Genomic DNA, 20,889 nt, shown 5'->3' with positions numbered 1-20,889 from the left:
ATGTTCAATGAAGGCTTAATAATTTTTTTTCTGTCCCCAAACTCCCATTGTAATGTGTTCCATAGTAGAGTCTATAGCAGTGGTTCTCAACCTTTCTAATGCCGTGACCCCATAATACAGTTCCCCATGTTGTGGTGACCCCCAAGTGGGTGTGGCCACCAATAAGAGGGAGTAGGACAGCTAGGGAAAAGGGAAAAAAATTGGCGGACAGTGTGGTTTTGTGACCCCTGTGAAATGGTCATTTGACCCCAAATGGGGTCCCGACCCACAGGTTGAGAACCACTGGTCTATAGTGTCTACCATAGTGAAAAATGTTACTACCTTAACTTCTTTTGACCTTAATAGTAAATGATATATCTAGGATATATTTTGCATGCCTTATAATATCTAACAGGTGTAACAATTTATTTATTTACTACAGTACTACTAGTAGAAACTTTATTGATTTAGTCATTTGACCATATCAAGAGTATAAAACTATTGCAAGTATAAAAGTAAATGCAAACAAAACAAAAGAACTTTTTCTTATAGCACTTACATGCTGTCGGAGTCGTTTAACTCATTTAAAGCTGGATCTGTGGCAGTTCTGCCTTTTTAATGCTTTTTTTTCCTCGTCTTTTCAGTTCTGCTGTCCCAATAATATTGCTAGAAGAAAGTTTTTTCAGTGAACACTGGTGTGTCAGTGCAACCTGCAAAAGGGAATCAATTTGTGTACCAAATGGTAAGAGTTTTTGTGTTCTGCTCCAGAACCTATCTATGAAATATCTGTTCCCTTTGGATAATTGACTTAAATCCTACTGAGAGGACTTAAAACGCTGAGATACTTTGGTTCTGTCAATAACTGTCACATGTACAGATTTTGTTTATCACAAAATGAAATAGGTTCGCTCTTTGTCTTCAGTTACCGCCTCTAAGCAGTTGGCCAAATACTGCCTCCTCAGAGGGGCAGAGCTTATAGGGATCAGTGCGATGTTTATCAATGTTCACCTTTGACAAAAAAAGCACTGTACACTTGAGATATCTCAAACCATGGTATACCAATTCTATTTATGATCCTTCCAGCTGCAAAACCTAGTTTTGGTAGAGGCCTTATTCTGGGACAGTTCTGAAAATTGTCTCTGAGGGGGATCAAAAACAAATCCCTGCTGCACCAAAACAGATTATCTAATTAATATATCATTTAATTACCTGATAAAATATTAATATTTTATCTGAAGTTTGATTAAGATTAAGATGAGATCATGACATATGCTATTGGAGAGAATAAAATAAAATGAGAATAGCGTGGGTTTTTCAAAGTTCCTTCTCCATAATTCTTGCAGCCCCTGAGACTCTGTTCTTTGGAACAGCAAAGGCATGAAGCAAGGCAGTAAAATCTGCAGAACTTTGGATGGGAGGTGTCTTCCTGATTTAAGCTGTTGGGTGCACAATTAAATCATAAAAAGTTTTGCTGGAAATATACTGAGTTTAGCATTAGCCAATGGATGCCTTTTTATCAGAATTTATAGTAGCTCCACAATCTGGCCTTAAAGCTAGAGTGAGAGATCAATCAAACAACTCTAATGGGGGCTCTAAATCTCCTAAATATTGTTGATCTTGATGTTTCTGGGTTAAAAGTTAAATTGTGCCTTAAATCTTCTTTGGCCCATGGTGTTAGACAGTTTTGCTGGAAGCAATGTTTGCATTGTTTAATTAAAATGTGCTTTAATTAAGAACTATTCAAGATTGGTAGTACTGGGACATGTGCTTTTAATGAGGTTAAAGTAATAGCTTTTCCACCAGTGCTATATGATAAAACACGATACTAGACCTAATACTTCAGAATTGTTTGTATTTGCAGAAGTGTGCAATGCCTTGATGCCTCAATCTCCTATCCAGATTTTGTATTTTGAGCCTAATGTTTTTCATACCAACAAATTTGCAGGGCTCAAAAAAGGTATTATGCTGGAACTAAATTGTTTAAAAATATTATTTATCTTTCAGATCTGTAATGCTACCAAATTATATCAGGGACCAAATATTTCCCAGGACTAAGTAAAACTTTTGTAACAAAATGTGCTATGTATTAATGGGTAAGGATGTTTTTTTCTTATTATCTATTTATGAAATTCATAATTCAATTCTTCACTTAAAGTTTCAATCCATGTTTGAAGCTGGGCAATGTTATAATTTTATGTAATTTTTACATTTATAAAATACATATTTGGGGAAAGTTAGTGGAATGACCAGAAGGGATAAAATAAAAAATGAGACCATAAGAGAAAGAATTGGCAATAGAACCAATCTTAACCAAACTACATACAAAAGCAGTCAATAGAGTAGTTTGCTCACCTGGAGAGGATGTTGTGGGATTCCATACCATAGGAGGCATATATAAAAAGAGGAGAAGGTCAAAGAACACGAGGCAGATCTAGAAGAAGATGGAGAGACAACATCGAAGACACACTGCAACATCAATTAACAATGGTTGAGGCTGCCAAAAGAGCAAAAGCCAAAACGTTGTATCTCCCTCGACTGCCAAAGCAGTGAAAGAGAGGGTAAAGAAGAAAAATACATATATTCATGTATATAAATATATTTAGAAACATATCAGTAAGAAGATACCAGAAAGTATTTATGATGGAATTTCAATTACAGTATTAATGTGTTTGTATTCTGAATGAATTAATATAACACACAAAGCTAAAACCAAATAACTGTATTATGGCTTAGTATTGTGTACGAACCTACTCTCCTTAAACTGAACATATATTTTCCAGTGACTGTATTTCAGTTAAATATAACATCACTGTGGAAAAGAATGAACTGGGGCAAAATACTGAAATCGATCATGATAAGTAAAGGTAAAGCAATATATTACTCAGTTGTATGAATTGTTACGTACATTGCAAATACATTCCTTCAACCACACTGACATTTATTTTCCAGGTCCCTAAAGAATATTTTTTATCCCATCAGCAGCTACTTTTTCTGGGAATTTGGGGAAATTAACTGAGCTTGCTTACTTTACTTTGATATATAATAGATATAATGATTAAAAATATAATATATGGGAATTAAAAGATATTCCAAATTGTTTAACTGCTTTTTTTCTTTCTTACCTAGGATATTTAAAACACTTCAAGATTTTATTTCTCCAAAAATGCTGGTGGATGTCAACATGGCTTAGATGAAGTGCTTCCCACTGAAAAAAATATTTTGTTTGTGTGGGCTGCTGTAAGACTCGCTAACTCCATTTGTGGTAGTGGCAAAGTCACACAACTGTGTCAAGATGACAGACCCTATGATGGATTTTTTTGATGATGCCAATCTTTTTAGTGATACCTTGGAAGGCTTGTCAGATGATGCCTTTGTACAAACTGGGCCTGTTTCTCTGGTGGATGAGTTGAACTTGGGTGCAGAGTTTGAGCCTTTGCAGATTGATTCCTTGAACCACGTGCAGGAGACACACACTCGGCAAAAGATGAACGATTACGAACATCTTAACCAGTATGATTCTCTGAAACTTCAAGTAAGTCAGTCCTTCAGTAGTCCGGTTGAAAACGTTTTATCCCCACATTCTGAGTTCAGTTGCTCTCCTGTCCATCCACAAAATCAAACTAATGGATTATTTCCTGATGTAGCCGATGGGAGTCCGATGTGGGGGCACCAAACTTCGAGCAGTGTTTCTAATCAGAATGGATCTCCGTTCCATCAAGGACCTGCGCAGTCTATGCAGCAAAATAAAAGCTTTGTAGCACACCACAGTTTTGCCTTATTTCAGGCCAGTGAGCATCATCATCCATGTGCCTCATTGCAGTTGCAGCAAAGCATTAATGCAGGAGAGAACACTCGGAATCAGCCTGATGGTTTCTTGGAGGTGAATGCGTCTGTTTCACATAGAACTAATGTTCCCCATCCATCCCAAGCTGTTGATGTATCAAAATCACAACAGTCTATCTCTATGCCATCCTTTTCTCAGACTAGGAATAACTCGCCCCACTTTTGTGGAAATCAAGAAGGAAACTATGACGGACCATCTCCTACGATAACGTCATGCTCTATTAACACGCAGTTTTCTCCTCCTTTTTCCTATAATAGCAACCAGATCTCTCCTTCCAGTCTTCTTCAATCTTCTGCAACTCTTTCTGTTAGCCAGCAAGCTCATCCTCTCCCTGACTTTTCGGGAAGTGATGCCTTCGCAACTCGAAGAGGGACCAAACCAGAAGATTCAGACAGCCTCCTTAATTCAAGTACATCACTGACTTCAAATAATTTCCACGTGGTGCATTCAGCACAACCTCAGGGCAACTTCAGCAGTTCAAAACTATCAGCGGTGAACATTAATTTTTCTACCCCTCCTGGCTCGGGTCCTCAGTTAAGCCACTTCAGTGATCCTATAGAGGGCAATGGTTTTTCGTCTTTGGATGAGAATTTGCTCCATCAGGTGGAGTCTCAAAGTGAATCATTTACAGAACTCGACCCAGAAGCCCTTCTGCAGGACGATCTCCTTCCCCAGTTTGATGAAACTGCATTTGTTCAGGACACCCCAAGTAATGATTTAGAACATCAGCTGGAACAGCGCATTGTCCCACAAGCAAACCTTCTTCAGGCTCAGTCTCAGAATTGCAACCATTCTTGGTATCCTCCTGGTTCTAATCTACATCAGGCAGAGCAGAAGAACGTCACTGCTCAGGCCCAGGTAAGTAACAATACTGTTGTAGAGCGCCTATGGAGATTCTCAGTTATCCAGACCATGGTTGTCCCACAGATGCTTTTGCAAAAGGCAATTGGACTTCCTTTGTTTTCCTTGAAGACATTTCATTTCTCCTTCAAGAAACTTCTTCAATTCTGATTGAAAGACCCCAGGATCACTGAAGTGGTTGAGCTGAAAGTCAGAACTGAAGAAGCATCTTGGATGAGAAGCGAAGCGTCTTCAAGGAGAATGAAGTCCAGTTGCCTTTTGAAAAAAAAAACACCTTTGGGACTGTTGTAGAGCAGTATTGTCCCTTGACTGGTTTATTCTTTTCTATGCTATTGGCCAACATTAACTGATAAGATCAGAATTAATTAGTAACTACCGTATCGTGAAAGATACTTATGCCATGTGTAAATCTACAGAAGAGATTTGTTAAACAAGGTTTTAATTATTTTGGGTGGAAATTAAAATGAATGTCCATTTCAGAAACTGCAGTTTTCTTCCATATTTTGCAAAAGGCACAGAACACACATTTTTAAATTTGAACTATGTGACTTGACAGATTGTAATTACTATTTGTGCTTTCAGTTTTGCCAACTGTTTTGCTTTGGGATGTAAACAAAGGAATAAACAACAAATTGATATTATAATCAAATATATTAAAAGTTTTTAGTTGCCTCCCAAGCAAGTCTCTTTAAAAAATATTTTTGTTCAGGTACATGCTTTTTAAATTTTGTGCATACAGCTTTTTAACCATAATATTAGCTAACACATAAGAATCAAAGATTGTACCTAAGGATGAATTGACTGAAATGCTGACTTTCCAGTATTCCAGTTGATCTTAGAATGTTTAGCCTGCTCTATGTTGATTTTCAGTCAGTTACTAGTGCAATTTAATTAAATAAATAAATACTTCCTTTAGTATTAATAGTTCATTTTTAGACAGAATATAATCCTGGGTAGTATCGTATTATACAGATGGAATATTGTACACACAGTTTTACTTTGAAATATGCCACAGGATATCTTGAGGACATGACTCTGAAGTCTTGTCCTAGAGACAATGCTTTGTCACTAAAAATCAGGGGTATGATTTTTTTAGAAGTCTTAAATTATATAGCTTCTCTCTTCCTTTGATGGCCACTACAAATTACAAGTTTTCTAATTATTTAATAACTGTTGAGCAGGCATTAGCATCTATATTGATTTCTTTTGAATATAAGATACACAGAGCTAATGATTTAATCATTGTGTGAAATGTTACTGTCTTAATGCATGTACTTCTTAAAGACTTTAATAAAAAATATTAAGCAAACAATGCCTCTAGATAAAATCATATATGAATGTAGTATGAATGCTTAAAACCTTTTGCAAAAGAAGGATGGATAAGATGGCCTATAAATCACTAAGAATATATAGGATCCAGACTAGGTCAAACTTAGAGAAGGACTATTGAAATTAATGGGATTTAAGTTACCCATTAGTAATATAAGTCTTTAAGAGTTTTTAAATGTGTGTAATTTTTTAGTAGCAGGTTGCTATTGTGAAGATATGCAGGGAAAGGTCTAGGATAGCTAGGGGAGAGAGATAAATTTGCATAATTTGCATAATATTTTGCTCAAAAGTGAACAGATACCGATTTCCAAAGTCTCTTGATACGTACAAGTTAGCCATTGCAGTATAAATATATTGCAAAAACATTGACATGGATTTTTATGAATATATTACTTTTTGAATTCTCAGGACAGTGGTTCTCTCTGTCGCCAATTATGCATTAGGAGAAAGTTTTCTTGTCCTGAACTGGCAGCCAGAATTGAAATATGATCCTAGCTATTACTTGTCCTGTGCTGCAGAAGCTGCTTTGCACTGCCAGGAAACTCGGTAACTGAAAGCAGAGTCATTAACAGTAGTTTTCGTGCTCTTGGCGTCCTCTGTTCCTCCTTAAAGCAAAGTATAAACAGGAAGTGGATTCCAGGAAGCAGTGGGAAAAGGGAGCATACTAAATTGGAATTCATGGTTCATGACAGTATATCTAAGGAATAATGCTTTGGGATCAAAGTCAGATGAAGCCCAAGTCAAAGTTGCCTCTGAATTGAGATTTAACCATTCTGTTGAAGAATAATTTTCTGAAACAGAGGTGCAGTGATAGGAAAACAACTTTTGCACAGTAATACAAAAACATACGTAAAATGTGTGAACTGCCAGATGTCCCATCCAACATGGTAATTGCCGAGGATTCTAATAGTTGAAGTCCACATAGCCAAAGGATGCCCAGGAAGTGATGAGAGCAATTCCTAACAAACCTTGGGTTCTTCTTTCTCACCTCCTTTTTTCGCTTTTCTTTCTCTAATGCGAATATTACTAATTTTTATTAATCATAGTTTTGAACTACAACAGAACTTCGAACTGTATTGAATCTTAATTATGATGTATTGAAACAAGCCAGCTTAAGTCTCAAACCATCCCTAAAATTGAATATAGTTTGTCATGTACAGAAGAAAGAACTTGTGCTCATTGGAGAAGAGAAAGGGGGAGTATGTAAGCCTGTTATTTATTGTAGTATATGTCCTTAATAACAAGCCATTGTTTATCATGAGTCCAGTGAATTCAGTCGTTTGTCCCTTACTTAATGAAGTAATGCTGACGGCTAGCTTTCTTTGTTACAATTCCCACTAAATGAAATTTGACCGAGGTATGTAAAGTCTATATATTGCACTATGTTTTAATCTGCACATGACTAATTTCAAAATTAGTTCATGAGAATCAATAGGCCAGGATAGGCAGCCCTCTTGAGACTGTATGCCAATTATGGGTTCAGCTGAGATAAGCATCAGATATGATCCCTTAATTATTTCTGATCCCCCCTTTTTTTCTGACTTTTGTCGTCTCTCTTATTCCTTGAACCTGTTTTCTACCACAATCCTGAATCGATTACGTGAAAGCAAATCCTGTTAAATTCATTAAACTTTTGCTTGAGAATAATTAAGAATTCTCTGAATCTGAATGTATTTTATTATTCTCTGGGAGTATTTAACAAGCAATGAATAGAACTGTCTTATTTTTTTAAAAAATGAATTTGTTAAGATTATTGTACATTCTTATTCAACAAATTCGGCATCCACAATTGGGAACTTGAAAAGTTTATTTTTTTATGTATTTCTATGTAATTTGGTCAACTCATTAGCCTTATTCTTTGTCACTGCAACCATTTAAGGAAAATATGTTAACTTCAATAGTTCCACTGGTTTCATAAATAGTGTGTATAACTATTTAAATACCGTTTACAGCATTTCTTCTGCATTGGGCTTTGTGATCTTCTCTCTGTGTAGTATGATCTTGCAATTTATTTTCCACTCTTTTCATCTTTGAGATTTCATATTTAAATGTGGCTTTGCTATCCTAAGTATTAGGGTGATGTAGATCTGAAAGAAATATTTCTTCAAAGTAGACAATGCCATGTTTTGTGGAAGATTTCCAAGACTATAAGCAAGAACATGATTGTTTTCATATTATTTGGGCTATTCATATTTGGGCTAAAGAAGAAAGGACTTCAATGTTCATCAGAAATGTTATATGTCCTTGTCCTTGTCCACAATATTCCAGTGGTGTAAAACTGACATTTAGTGTTATCTAAATTGGAATCTCTGGCTTGTGCTTATTCCAGCAAGTTGGAATCCGAATCTGTGGTTTGTTCATTGGATTTGATTTTTAGGTAGTTAGGAGGTAACAAATTATGCTAACTAAACCTGGAGTTTTCCTGGTTTGTTTGCAGAGGAAAGGGGTTCATTTATTTATTCTAAGCCAAACTTCTTAAATTCTAGGTTTGAGTTATATGTAAATAAAACCAGCAAAGCAGCAAATAGCACTTTTAGATGCTATTAGCGATGCTTAATTCAATTGCGTATTAATAAGACATAATCAATGTTGATCAACCCCAAAATCATTTTTAAAACCTTTTGCTTTTAATATTTAAATACATTCATAGTTTCAGACTCTTTTTGCCACTAAGATAATTATAAATATTTTGTTTCTTTCCTTGACAAAAATGTGAGGATGATGTTTTAGGAAATATTCTTGATTACCTAATTTGTCCCCAAATATCATAGAATGAAAAGAAGATAGAAGATTAATTCTAGATTAGACAAGGTATAATGAGTTTAAACACCAGTTCAAAGTAATACTGTATAAACAGTTCCTGTTCTTTCTGAACCCATCAAGTTAAAATCTTTGTGCAGTTCCTGAGCGTCTGACAATAATTACAGAAATAATTCTGGCAAAACAATGATAGGGTTCTTTTGAAAAAGTTATTTGTCAGGTTTTAAACGCTCCTTGAGTATGTCACCCATAAAAGTAGTATTTGAGCTGTTGCAGAAGGTGGAAGAATTAAGAGTTAACTCTTCTACCACATGTAGGGAAGAACAGTCCACTGAGGGTTAAATTGCAGAGTCTAATGGAATAATAACTGGTAGCACCATCTGCTGGCCTAGTTCCGCAGAAGGAGTCAGTATTTTTAACGACATCTCTAATATTCACTCCGCCGATGCATTTTGATGCTTTGTGCATTCATTTCTTTTGGTGTTTTGTGGGAAGCTAGCTCTCTGCTTAGCAGCTATTTTTGAAAGCCCAGTCGTCCCGGAATGGCCGAGGCTGTACTTGTCTAGCAGAGGAAGGAGACTTAATGCCAGTCCAGGAAGAAATATGTTGATAAATCACAATGTGTATTTGCAGAAGGCTGTGTCTGCCTTGGCTTTTGGCTGCCTTAAATAGGCCATTTAGCAATCTTCTTTCAATGCCGTTCTCTTGAACGCTACCTACCTCCTCGGGTGGTGAAAAACCAGAGGGCAACCTTTGTCTCATGCCAAAAATGTCTTCAGTGAAGAGGCCAAGAGGAAGGGTAAGTGAAAGCTGGAATGAGTGGGAGGAGGAGGGGTTCTTTGGGCTAAAAGGCTAATGGGATTGAATAACCTTCCTTATTACTGGCTGCTGCTGCTACGGGAGTCGTGCCTGTATCGCCATCTTGAGCTTGTTGCTGTTTTCTCGAATCTCGGGGATTTGTGGTAGCTTGCTGGCCTTGAGATGGCATTTTACTGAGCTATCCTAAGCCCTGCTTTCTTCCTGGTGCCGCAGCACTGTGGGTTAGGGCTTGGATGAGGCTCTTATAGAAAAAAAATGTATCCAGTGAAGCAAACTAGAATTGTCCTGAAAATGTACTTGGAAATTCCTGACTTTCTCCCTTGCTGTAGTGAGAGGCACATTTATGGGTGAGAACACAACATAATTATTATCTCTTTATATGTCTCTTTCTCTTTTTTTTCCTTCTCCCCTTTCCCCCCCCCTCCCCTCCCCCTCCCTGTTTGGATAGGAAATTCTTTCCATTCCTTGCATGGTGCTTTTTAAAACTGTCTTTCCATGCAGTCTCAGAAAAGCTGCTGTAATTGTTTATGCTGCAATCAGGAATTTCAATCTGAGAACATTTAGAAACAACGGTCAGACAAAAGGGACTGTTGAACTGTTTCCTGTGAATCCGCTATACATGAAATTTTAAACAAAGGGTATTTTCATAACTGATTGATTGGGATCATCTTAGTGTAAAAAGGCATAGCGTTGCAGTGAAAGTCTATTCTACACAAATGCCTTGTGTCTGGCTGTAAAACAATGCTTTACGTACAGATTATGTTATGACGTTAACTTGTGTGTTATGTAAGTATGATTTTTCCTGATGCTTCATCAGTACATCATTTGACATCCAACTTTACTCAGTGCGTAGAGCAGTGGATAATGTACTATTGCTCCTTTCCATGGAGTTCTTTATACTATTCTGCTTGTTCAGATAGGAAAAAAGTGCTGTTAAGAAATCTTATTCCATTTAAAAATTCAAGAGAGAAGGTAGTGAGAATAATAAGCAGTTATACAAAAAATATATTTAAAATACTTTTGTATTTGTATGCACAATGATGAAAATATGAGTGGGCCTGCAGAGGTAAATTTATGACTCAGGGGAAATAGAGCAGAAAAGAAGGAAACAAAAATTAAAATGGAGAATATGGATAAATGCAGTTGCAGCAGGAATGCTATACTGGCCCACCCACATTTGTGATTGAAGACTGGAAACTAGACCCTTGTCTAGAAGGCTGCTGATCCTCTGTTGTGAATCTGTGCATGCTCACTAATCCCCCAGCCCTGCACATTTTATGCAACAGAAGTTTTAGATTCAAAAGTCAAAAACTGTAAAACCCAAAATATGTTTCATTGTTTTGATTTAATGATTTGTAACTATGCTGTCTTTTATATTTAAGTATGACTACCAATTGCAACGGAGGAGAAAGCACTTAAACATGTTATCTGCCTTTAACGTGTTGATGCTTGTTTTTGTTTTTATTGCACAAAATAAATTGGGCCTAATATGAAGCAATTTTCTTGTAAATGAAGCTAGGTATCCTTTCCCCCCCCCCCAAATGTTACAGAGAAGTCAGAGTATTGGATTTTTTTTCTTCAGGAATATGATTGCCGTTGTTACGATTTTTTGATCATCACTAAATGATCAATTAAAAATGATTTTTAGCAAATTTGTGATATGATTCAAGCATTTCCTTTTTTATTGAATCTGCATAAAAGTGTCAAATGTCTAACCTCTAGAAACAATTCTGGCTTCCAGATCCACTGCGTGAAGGAAAATAAGAACAAAATACTCTTTCACTGCTGAAAATCCTGTATTCCTTTAAAAGGCCCCAGAATTGGACCTTTCTGCTACAGAGATTTTTCCGCTTAATACAGTGAATGGAGGAAGGAAACTTTAAAAAGAGCCTCCAGAAAAGAGATGATATATTCCTAACCACTCTTCCCTTAAAACTTTGGAGGTGTCAAACAATCCACGGCTTTTCCTCACCTCCACTGCAAACAGCTTTGTCGAACTGCCCTTCTAAACTTGGAAGCAAGCAAGTCCCTTAGAACACATTTATTCTGCGTAAACATGCATAGAATTTTTGTTCAGTGCTGGAACCCTGTGCAGGGAGTCCAGTTCATTTAGCAACCATTCAAAGTTATCATGGCACTGGAAAAAAGTGTCTGATGGCCGTTTTTCACACTGAGCGACCTTTGTGACATCCCCCTGATCATGGGATCAAAATTCAGCTGCTTGGCAACTGACCCGTACTTATGACCATTGCTGGGTCCCGAGGTTGTGTGATCACCTTTTGCAACCTTTTGACAGGCAAAGTCCATGGGGGTGCCAGATTCACTTAACAACGGTGGCAAGAAAGGTTGTAGAAAGGGGCAAAAGCTTACTTACCAAATGTCTCACTTAACAACAGAAGTGTTGGGCTCTGTTGTGGTTGTAAGTCGAGGACTACCTGTATTTGGGAGCAGTTCCTGTGGGCTATTATTTTGAGGTCCTCGTATAGCTTGCCCTGAGATTTTGAGTTGCCTCGGCAGCTTTATCTAAGATGAGTAACCTATTTTATTTTTTTTCCCCATGCAGCCCCCCTCTGCCAAGAAAGCAGACGGTTCCGGGGTATACACTAAGTTGCAAAATACCCAGGTGAAATCAATGCTTGAAAAGAAACAGAAGAAAAAAGTGGAGTCCGAAAGTAAGCAAGAAAAAGCCAATCGCATCATATCCGAGGCAATAGCCAAAGCAAAAGAGAGAGGGGAGAGAAACATCCCACGAGTCATGAGTCCGGAAAATTTCCCAAGTGCTTCAGCAGAGGGGAAAGAAGAAAAAAAGGGGAGAAAAGCTAAATCCAAACCAAAAGACAGAGAAAGCAAAAAGCCCAAAACTGGTTCTTCTAAAACTAAAGAAAGGGCAAAAATCGGGTAAGTTGGCTCGTATTTTCCTTTATGCCCTATCCCTGTATGTTTTTTTTTTTTCTCCATTTGGGCTTTAATTCAGATGGTGGTGGTAGTGGTGGTGATGATGATGATTGATGGCACAACCAAGACAATGTTGCAGATTTCAAATATTTCAGCAGTTTAAAAAGTAGATATATTCTACAAACGTTATGTAGACTGAGCTTGTAGCCCAGTTTTGAACTATCCAGAGTCGGGCAATTGGAGAGGGATAAATCTAGTAATAAATAAAAGTTTTCTACGGTGTTATATGCAAAAAGAATACCCCAACATCAAATAAATCACCACAGAATGTTTTTGAACTACTAATATAATTGACATATTTGTCACTCAAATTTAGTTCTGTCCATTCCTCAGTCTAGTACAGTGGTTCTCAAACTTTTTAATGCCGCGACCCCCAACCGGTCGTAAGTCGAGGACTATTCAACCGGTCGTAAGTCGAGGACTACTCAACTGGTGCAGCACCGTTTGCAGAATGGGACTTTTGGTGGGCTCAGCAGGGCAGAGACAGCCTGGACAGTTCCTATTGGCTTTTGAAAGCCAATAGAATTAGACTCTATTCAAGAGAGTCTATTCTATTGGCTTTCAAAAGCCAATAGAATAAAAGGGAGTAGCACAGCTAAGGACAAGGGGGAAAAAAATGGCGGACTGCGTTGTTTGGCGACCCCCGTGAAATGGTCATTCGACCCCAAATGGGGTCCCGACCCACAGGTTGAGAACCACTGGACTAGTAAGAGAGAGAGTTAGGTATTAATCATTACACTGTTTTAAAAAAATCTAGCTTACGTGATTTTTCCCTGTGTGCGTGTGTTATGGGTTTATATTGCATGTTATTCTTGGAGCTAACATAGCACACATTATACCCCCCCCCCCCCCGAAGCACCATCAATTTTATCCAAAAGCAATCAGGGTACAGAGCGAATTGAGTTGAGAAAAAATGGTTGATTCAAAATCTCCCAATGAGCTCCATGGCTAAAAGTGGACTTGAACCAACCTTAGTACGTTTTTGCAAGGTGACACAAATGTCTATGCTTTGGGTAGGCACGTCCATGGTGGTTTGAGGCACACAGACATGGATTTGATCTATGTAATCTTAGGTGGCTTTCAGAATTATGAGTCATGAAGCTGGCAGGATGAATCATGTGCAGTATGGAAGCTTGCCAGAATGGTCTGACTGCAGCAGCTGTAGTTTGATGATTAAGGGGACGTTTATTTTATTTAAAAAGAAAGGGAAGGATCAAGGTTATGGCTTAAAGCTTGTTTTCAGGTATGGATTTATCTGCTGATTAATTGTTTACTTTGTCAGTAAATGGATTTCATGAACTACTCGAAAGGCACATCCATGCAGCCTGCTTACAAGTAGCACAAAACCCAATTCCCAGTGGCCTCCATCTCCTGCCCTCTGCTGAAACTGAAGGCTGAAACTGATTCAGTAATGCAGGGGTGGGGAACTGTGGCCCTTTTACGATCTGGGAACTTCAACTCCCAGAATTCCTGAGTCAGCATGCTCAGCTAGTTGAAGATCACAGATCATAAAAGAGCCATAGTTCCCCCCCGCCCCCGCAAAAATGGAAGTAGAAGATTATTTGTGCAATCTGTTTAAATTCTAATTAATGTTTTGTTCTTGGACACCACAGCATTCAAAACCTTTACGGGTCTCACTTGGTTAAAAATATCACCTTGATTTCTGAAGTTAGGAATGCTAATTATTCATATATTTAAATTAACAATACTTAACCTTATAACCTTACATATATGGCACATGCATGTTGTTTGATTCAACATCCAATTATGGTATAATTTCCAAATGAGAGCACTCTGTGTTGCAAATTAAAAGTTGGAGAGAGACATGATTCTTGGGACATATGGTTGGATGACTACATGAATACTCGCTCAAACAGGAGATGTACATTTGGGACTCTTTTTAAGGAACTCAGAAGTACAGTTCAGGCTTAAGGTCTTTTGTATAAGATTCTGTCCTTAAAGCTTGTAAGGTTAGAAAATTGAATTGGATCGTGCCTTTTGTTTCTTTGCTTGCTTGTTTGGTTTTAGGTACTCTGTGTCTACATATAAGTTATTGTTAAGTGGCAAAATTTGTAAGCTTGATGAATTGTTGCTTAACTCTAATATTATCTGCACTTTATTAATTCAGACATAGAAGGTCACATTTATTTAATTTTAATGTAGTGCGGTTGAAATTGAGCCAGTTACATATCATGCTTTTTAATTAACTTCCAGTGGTTAGCTATGTTATATGTGTCTGTTTGTTTGTGTGTGTGTGTGTGTGTGTGTGTGTGAGAGAGAGAGAGAGAGAGAGAGAGAGAGAGAGAGAGAGAGAGAGAGAGATGTAAAAATACATTATACTGTATATGATATTCATTTGCTGCAACTACAGTATTAGTTGCAACAAATGAATATCATATATTCATTTACAGTATATAAAATAAGCCCAAATTATTTGGGCCACAGGGCTTTGGATCAACAGAAAGGTCTGTTCTAAAGCAGTTTTCAGTTCTACATGGTGTGTAATTATCCAATCTGTAATATGTAAAGTATGCATCTAAGGACATCTCTTTATCTAAATTGGGGTTGGATTGTAATCACATTGTGAATATTTTAAAAATGCAGTGAAAAGCAGCTCTTGTCAGATTTTAAATATGGAAAATTATATGTCTCTGTGGCCCTCTGATTAAAAGCGAGAGGGAGTGAGATTAATATTGCTCTCTTTTCTGTAACCTTTTGAGTATAAACGCAGAGATATAATTAATGCTGTTGCATTAGAATATAATTTTCCCCTAAATTCATGCAGCCATCATCAGTTGCTAGTAATGAAATCGTTTCTGTGCTACTTGATTATCTGAAATCCAAACTGTCAACCTGAAATGTTATGGTATGCTAATTCTAGATTGTGAGTAAATAATAATACTCATATACAATGTATGTGCATTAAATTTACTTTCATTTCAGTAACTTTTATATGTAAAATATTTAGTGCTTCTATTTGTTCTCCACAAAATAATACTTCTACTTTCAGTGATTAAACTCACCAAGCACTCTAATTTTAATAACAGTAAGAAAAGTTTGTATGTGACTTGATGTTTCATATTCCCATCCTGGCTTGAGTTTTCTGCACTGGTAACAGTGTCTTTTGTCTCAAAACAGCAAGCTTATTATTACCCTGGGTAAAAAACAGAAGAGAAAAAATGACTCCTCGGACGAATTGTCTGATGCGAAACAGACTTCTCAGCAACCCTTCAAAGACGAAGGTTCACAGGTATTTAAAAAAAGCGATCTTTTTTTTTAATAGCTATTAACACAGGGTCAACCTGTCTTACCCTAATCCTTAAAAAAAGAGAGAGAGAAGGAATAAGATTGCAAATGATTGGTTAAAGTCATGTCATTCTATTGTAGAAGAGAAGATCGAATCGACAAGTTAAAAGGAAGAAATATGCCGAAGAAGGTGAAGGAAAGCAATCTGAGGAAGAAACCAAAGTTTCTGTAAAAATTAAAAAAAATTCTGCTCCTTTGCCTGCTGAGCAACCTTTACAATTATTTGTAGTAAGTAAAATCTATCTGGGCAGTTTATGTCTTATATATAAGTTTAAGAGACAAGTTTGGGGTTTTTTTCTATGTAGGTAGCAATGATTACAGATATATTTTATCAAAACTTCTCTGTAGTGTGAAATTGTATGGGAATAATTCTTAGATGATTAAAATGTTGCTCATGTTTTCATCTAAACAGGAGAATCCAAGTGAAGAAGATGCGGCGATTGTAGATAAAATTTTATCTTCCAGAATTGTAAAAAAAGAAGTGAGTAAAAATGGAGGTATTCATGAGTTTTTAATTCATAATTAAAATAAAGTGTGTCAATGCATATTAAACAGGATACGATGTACATTTTCAGATTCCAGGGACTGGGTCAGTGGAAGCCGAAGAATTTTTTGTTAAATACAAAAACTAGTAAGTATTGTAGTTAAAATGCTATTTTGGTTAACTACTTCATCATATCTAATTAAATTCATAAGACTGTATGAAGGGGTTCTACATTTTGCAGTGTTTATCCAAATTAATAGCATACCTTTCTACTTGAGTTTGTAAAAAAAAATTTTTTTAAAAAAATGTCAGACAACCTTAGAACAGCATTGTCCTTTGTTCTGAAATTCCTTTGCCCATGTAGAACTGTCTCAGTGCTGCAGTAGCAATTAGCAAGTAGAAGGAGAATGTTTTATTCCTGCTTATGAGTCAGATCCATAGCTTGTTGTAGAGATCTAATTCTAAAATAATACGGGTGTGCTATTTTATGTATGCACTTTGACTTCACTCCTGAGTTCAAGAACAAGGAAATAAATGCTCTAAATAAAATCTCTAGAATGTAATTCTAACAAAAAGTGAAGTTCACTTTTCATTGTGCAAGTTGTGAAATGTCATAAAAGCCTATATAAAAACCTATGCTTGCAATAATATGTACCACATCGTTTTGTAATGCTAGCTCCTACCTCCACTGTGAATGGGCCACAGAGCAACAGCTTTTAAAGGACAAAAGAATCCAGCAGAAAATCAAACGGTTCAAGCTGAGGCAAGCACAGAGAGCCCATTTTTTTGCAGATGTGAGTATGTATAAAAATCTACACAGAAATCTGGCTAAACTAATTAATGTATTGATTACTAGGGCTTTATACAATTTGCTGTTTGTCATGTTGTAGTTTGGGTGTTGTTTTGCAAAGAATATATTTGCCTTGTTCATTTTTAGTAGTCAAATCTTATAAATGGATTTCTCTTTTTAAAAAGGGAAGAGGACAATTTTTTTTCAAGGCATGCTATTAATAATTTAGGTATAGCCAGTAATATGAATCAATCACAATGCATTGCAGACTGTTATTTCAAGCTCGTCACTGTGTTAGCTTCTTCAGGTAAATAAAATATACATATTTTAATTTTTAGATGGAGGAAGAATCTTTTAATCCTGATTATACTGAAGTAGACCGGGTTTTAGAAGTCTCCTTTTGTGAAGATAAAGACACTGGAGAGGTATAATTTGAAAAAAGTCATATATAAACTAGGGGCTCTGAAACTAAAGCATACATACACCAATATGTACATGACCCAGTGGTAGGATTCAGCCGGTTCGCACCACTTTGGCAGAACCGGTAGCTAATTTTTTGTTGCCCAGCACCTGAATGGACTTCCGGAAGTGGCTTCCACACAGAGAACCGGTTGTTCACCTATTTGAATCCCACCACTGACATGACCCGTATATATATATTTTCAGATTATTAGTTCTGAGCTATAGAAATAAAATGTAAGGACAGAATAAATAGGTAAATAACAAATTTAATATTCAGTACATCCAAGAACTGAGGGATAGGAAAGAAAAAAGACAAATGGTGGGGAAAGGAAGCACAATGCATGAATCTAATGAAGATTTATATTCAGTAATTATACATGAGAATCCTGATGGCTGAGTGGATAACCCAAGTCATTTCCCCCCCCCCCACTGCAGCATGTTACCTACTATTTAGTAAAGTGGTGCTCCTTGCCATATGAAGACAGCACATGGGAATTGAAAGAAGATGTAGACCAAGGAAAAATAGAAGAATTTGAACAGCTGCAAGCTTTAAGGCTTGACTCAAGACAATTGGTAAGACAACTAGAAATCACTAACCATTCTACTGAGAAATATTACTAGAAATAGTATCATGAGGTTCGTTTGAGTAGGAAAATCCCATCTCGGCTCCTTCATATAAATAAAATCTAGAACTCTCTTCTCTGATCTTTGATAATGAGGATAAGACAAGGAATGAGTTTGATTGGATTAGATTAGATTAGATTGGATTGGATTGTAAGACCCTGGAAGCCTGATGGTTACCCTCTCCCCCCTTCCTCCCCCCCCCCGCATGATGAAAACAAAAATTCAGATTAATTTCTTATAAGTTATTCTTATAAATATGCCTATTTCAGCAACTGTATTTCAGTTGACAGGGTCCCAGATTTACAGGGATATATTCTTCATAGCCCTTCCCCCATACATTCTTTGCTGTTTTTCTTCAAGAGGGTAATTTCAAAGATTTTGTATTTTATTTCCAAGGATCGCCCTCCTCCTAATTCATGGAAGAAAATAGAACAGTCCAGGGAATATAAAAATGGCAACCAACTCAGGGAATACCAGCTGGAAGGTGTCAACTGGCTTCTTTTCAATTGGTATAATAGGTATGTGCTCTAAACCAGTGCTTGCCTCAACCACTTGTGGGTGCTCCATCCCCGGAGGTTTTTAAGAAGAGAGTGGACAGCCCTTTATCTGGAATTGTACAGAGTCTCCTGCTTGAGCAGGGGGTTGGACTAGAGGATCTCCAAGTCTCTCCCAGCTCTGTTATTCTGTATATATTCTTCCTGATGGCCCTACCAACAAGTGCACTTGTGTTTTTCAGACAAAACTGCATTTTAGCAGATGAAATGGGCCTTGGCAAAACCATCCAGTCGATCACATTCCTCTGTGAAATCCTTCTGAATGGTATCAAAGGACCCTTCTTGATCATTGCGCCGCTTTCAACCATAGCCAACTGGGAAAGGGAGTTCCGCACCTGGACCGATCTTAATGTTGTGGTCTATCATGGAAGCATGATTAGTAGGCAGATGATACAGCGGTATGAAATGTACTTCAGGGATTCACAGGTAATTTTCTGCACTGAATTCTGCATAGCAAACATGGCGAGTTGATGTATATGTATTGCATAGTGTGGGGTGTCCACGCCTGGCAACTTTAAGACTTGTGGACTTCAACTCCCAGAATTCTAGGAGTTGCAATCCACAAGTCTTAAAATTGCCCAGTTTGGAGCCTTTTTTTTTTTTTTTAATGTGACATAGATGGTTTTTATGCCCTCGAGAAATAAAGGAATATACTGAAAACCTGTAGAATTTTATTTAGAGATATCAGATTATGCTTCCCAAATACTTTACCTAGATAGTTGACATCTTGAGAATTAATTTTAGATGCACTTTAATGGAGATCATTTTTTTATAGGATCCAATCTGGGTCGGTCAGCCAGACCAGAGGTTTAGTCTTCTGAATTTTCGGACTCATACTGGAGCCCATCCTTGGGGAACAACCAGAACATGTGCTTAGGGCAGTAGCATTTATGTGGTGCTTCGCTGTGTATGGCTTTTTAGTTGTTGATTGGTATGTTGATGGCCAGCTATTAAGTGGCCGGCTGTGGTTTCCTTATACTGCCAAGTCCTCGGCTCTTTATTGAAAATTTTTATTTTTTAACATACAAACATTATAAAAAAAATACAATAAAATTTTAAAGTAAAATAAATTCATAAGCAAGCATTGTCTATACTACCTTTACCCCCCCTTACCTTCCCTCCCACCCCCAACCCCCCTCTCTTCACTTCCCAGAGCAGAATACAGGGTTAATAATAACAAAATTTATAATAATAAAAAAAGAAAAGAAAGGGGGAAAAAAAGAAAAAAGAAAAGAAAAGAAAATCATAATTAACCTTTAACTCCATAACCTATAAAACAATTCTCTATAATATTTAATATTCATTCATAAAATAAATGAAACTTTTTAATTCCATACTTTTTCTGAATATAATCTATCCATCTTCTCCATACAATAATATATCTTTCTTGTATATGATCCTTTAAATAAGCAGAAATTTTTGCCATTTCTGCAAAAGTCCTCGGCTCTTAAGTACCTGATAACTTATTATACCAACTTCCTTTTGAATTCTTTGTTATATAGGGCAACCGATTTTAAAAAGTATTCCTGCTCATCCTGCCATTAACTTCACAAGCAGATGCAATGAAAAATGGGAAGTTCGCAATAAGGTTGCAAACTGTGTTTCACTTTCATTTATATTCTCCTAGGGCCGCATCATTAGGGATACCTACAAGTTCCAGGCCATAATCACCACTTTTGAAATGATTCTTGGGGGCTGTCCGGAGCTCAACGCAATTGAGTGGCGTTGTGTTATTATTGATGAAGCACACCGATTGAAGAATAGAAACTGCAAACTTCTGGAGGGACTCAAACTCATGAATCTTGTGAGTATTCCTTTTGTAATGTAATGAGATAGGACTCATATCAAGAAAGATGAATACCCACAGAAAGTAGAGTACTAAACTCCAAATAAAGGAATATATTTGATTTTTAACTTGAGTTGGTTGTGTTATTGTTGCTCACTTTTTCTTCTTCTTTCCAAAACCGTATATCCTGTGGGAGATGCAATGCTCATGAGTTGAATTTACACACCCTCAAAAGGTTTATTGTTACTTTGCAGCTTACACATCAGGAAGGGAATGTGTGTTTTTACTTGCTTAACTTTATTTTATAACTTTGCCTCTCTATAACTTGAATGTAAA

The 20,889-nt window shown here is 36.9% G+C and overlaps 1 protein-coding gene across 6 annotated transcripts in view; it reads left to right on the top strand.

The window, feature by feature from the left end:
- Positions 1–20,889, top strand: part of CHD9 (chromodomain helicase DNA binding protein 9) — a 49,402-nt gene that overhangs the window by 5,068 nt on the left and 23,445 nt on the right. For 3 of the 6 annotated variants that reach the window (XM_039352408.1, XM_039352407.1, XM_039352410.1), the window contains exons 2-15: positions 624–721; positions 1,984–2,072; positions 3,106–4,681; positions 12,156–12,490; positions 15,686–15,797; positions 15,935–16,081; positions 16,266–16,334; positions 16,429–16,484; positions 17,014–17,131; positions 17,466–17,552; positions 18,025–18,162; positions 18,610–18,731; positions 18,950–19,193; positions 20,395–20,571. In XM_039352408.1, coding sequence (XP_039208342.1) covers positions 3,272–4,681; positions 12,156–12,490; positions 15,686–15,797; positions 15,935–16,081; positions 16,266–16,334; positions 16,429–16,484; positions 17,014–17,131; positions 17,466–17,552; positions 18,025–18,162; positions 18,610–18,731; positions 18,950–19,193; positions 20,395–20,571 — 3,015 coding nt within the window. In that variant the 5' untranslated portion in view covers positions 624–721; positions 1,984–2,072; positions 3,106–3,271. Of the gene's footprint in view, positions 1–623; positions 722–1,983; positions 2,073–3,105; positions 4,682–8,345; positions 9,573–9,649; positions 9,940–12,155; positions 12,491–15,685; positions 15,798–15,934; positions 16,082–16,265; positions 16,335–16,428; positions 16,485–17,013; positions 17,132–17,465; positions 17,553–18,024; positions 18,163–18,609; positions 18,732–18,949; positions 19,194–20,394; positions 20,572–20,889 lie in introns of those variants that run through there. The other 3 variants (XM_039352412.1, XM_039352411.1, XM_039352413.1) reach the window with 2 other exon arrangements.

The sequence above is a fragment of the Crotalus tigris genome, unplaced genomic scaffold (assembly GCF_016545835.1).
Source record: "Crotalus tigris isolate CLP2741 ecotype Arizona unplaced genomic scaffold, ASM1654583v1 scf7180000018432.44079421565:4894166, whole genome shotgun sequence".
Taxonomy (NCBI): Eukaryota; Metazoa; Chordata; class Lepidosauria; order Squamata; family Viperidae; genus Crotalus; species Crotalus tigris.
This window is presented reverse-complemented; position numbering and strand designations above follow the sequence as displayed.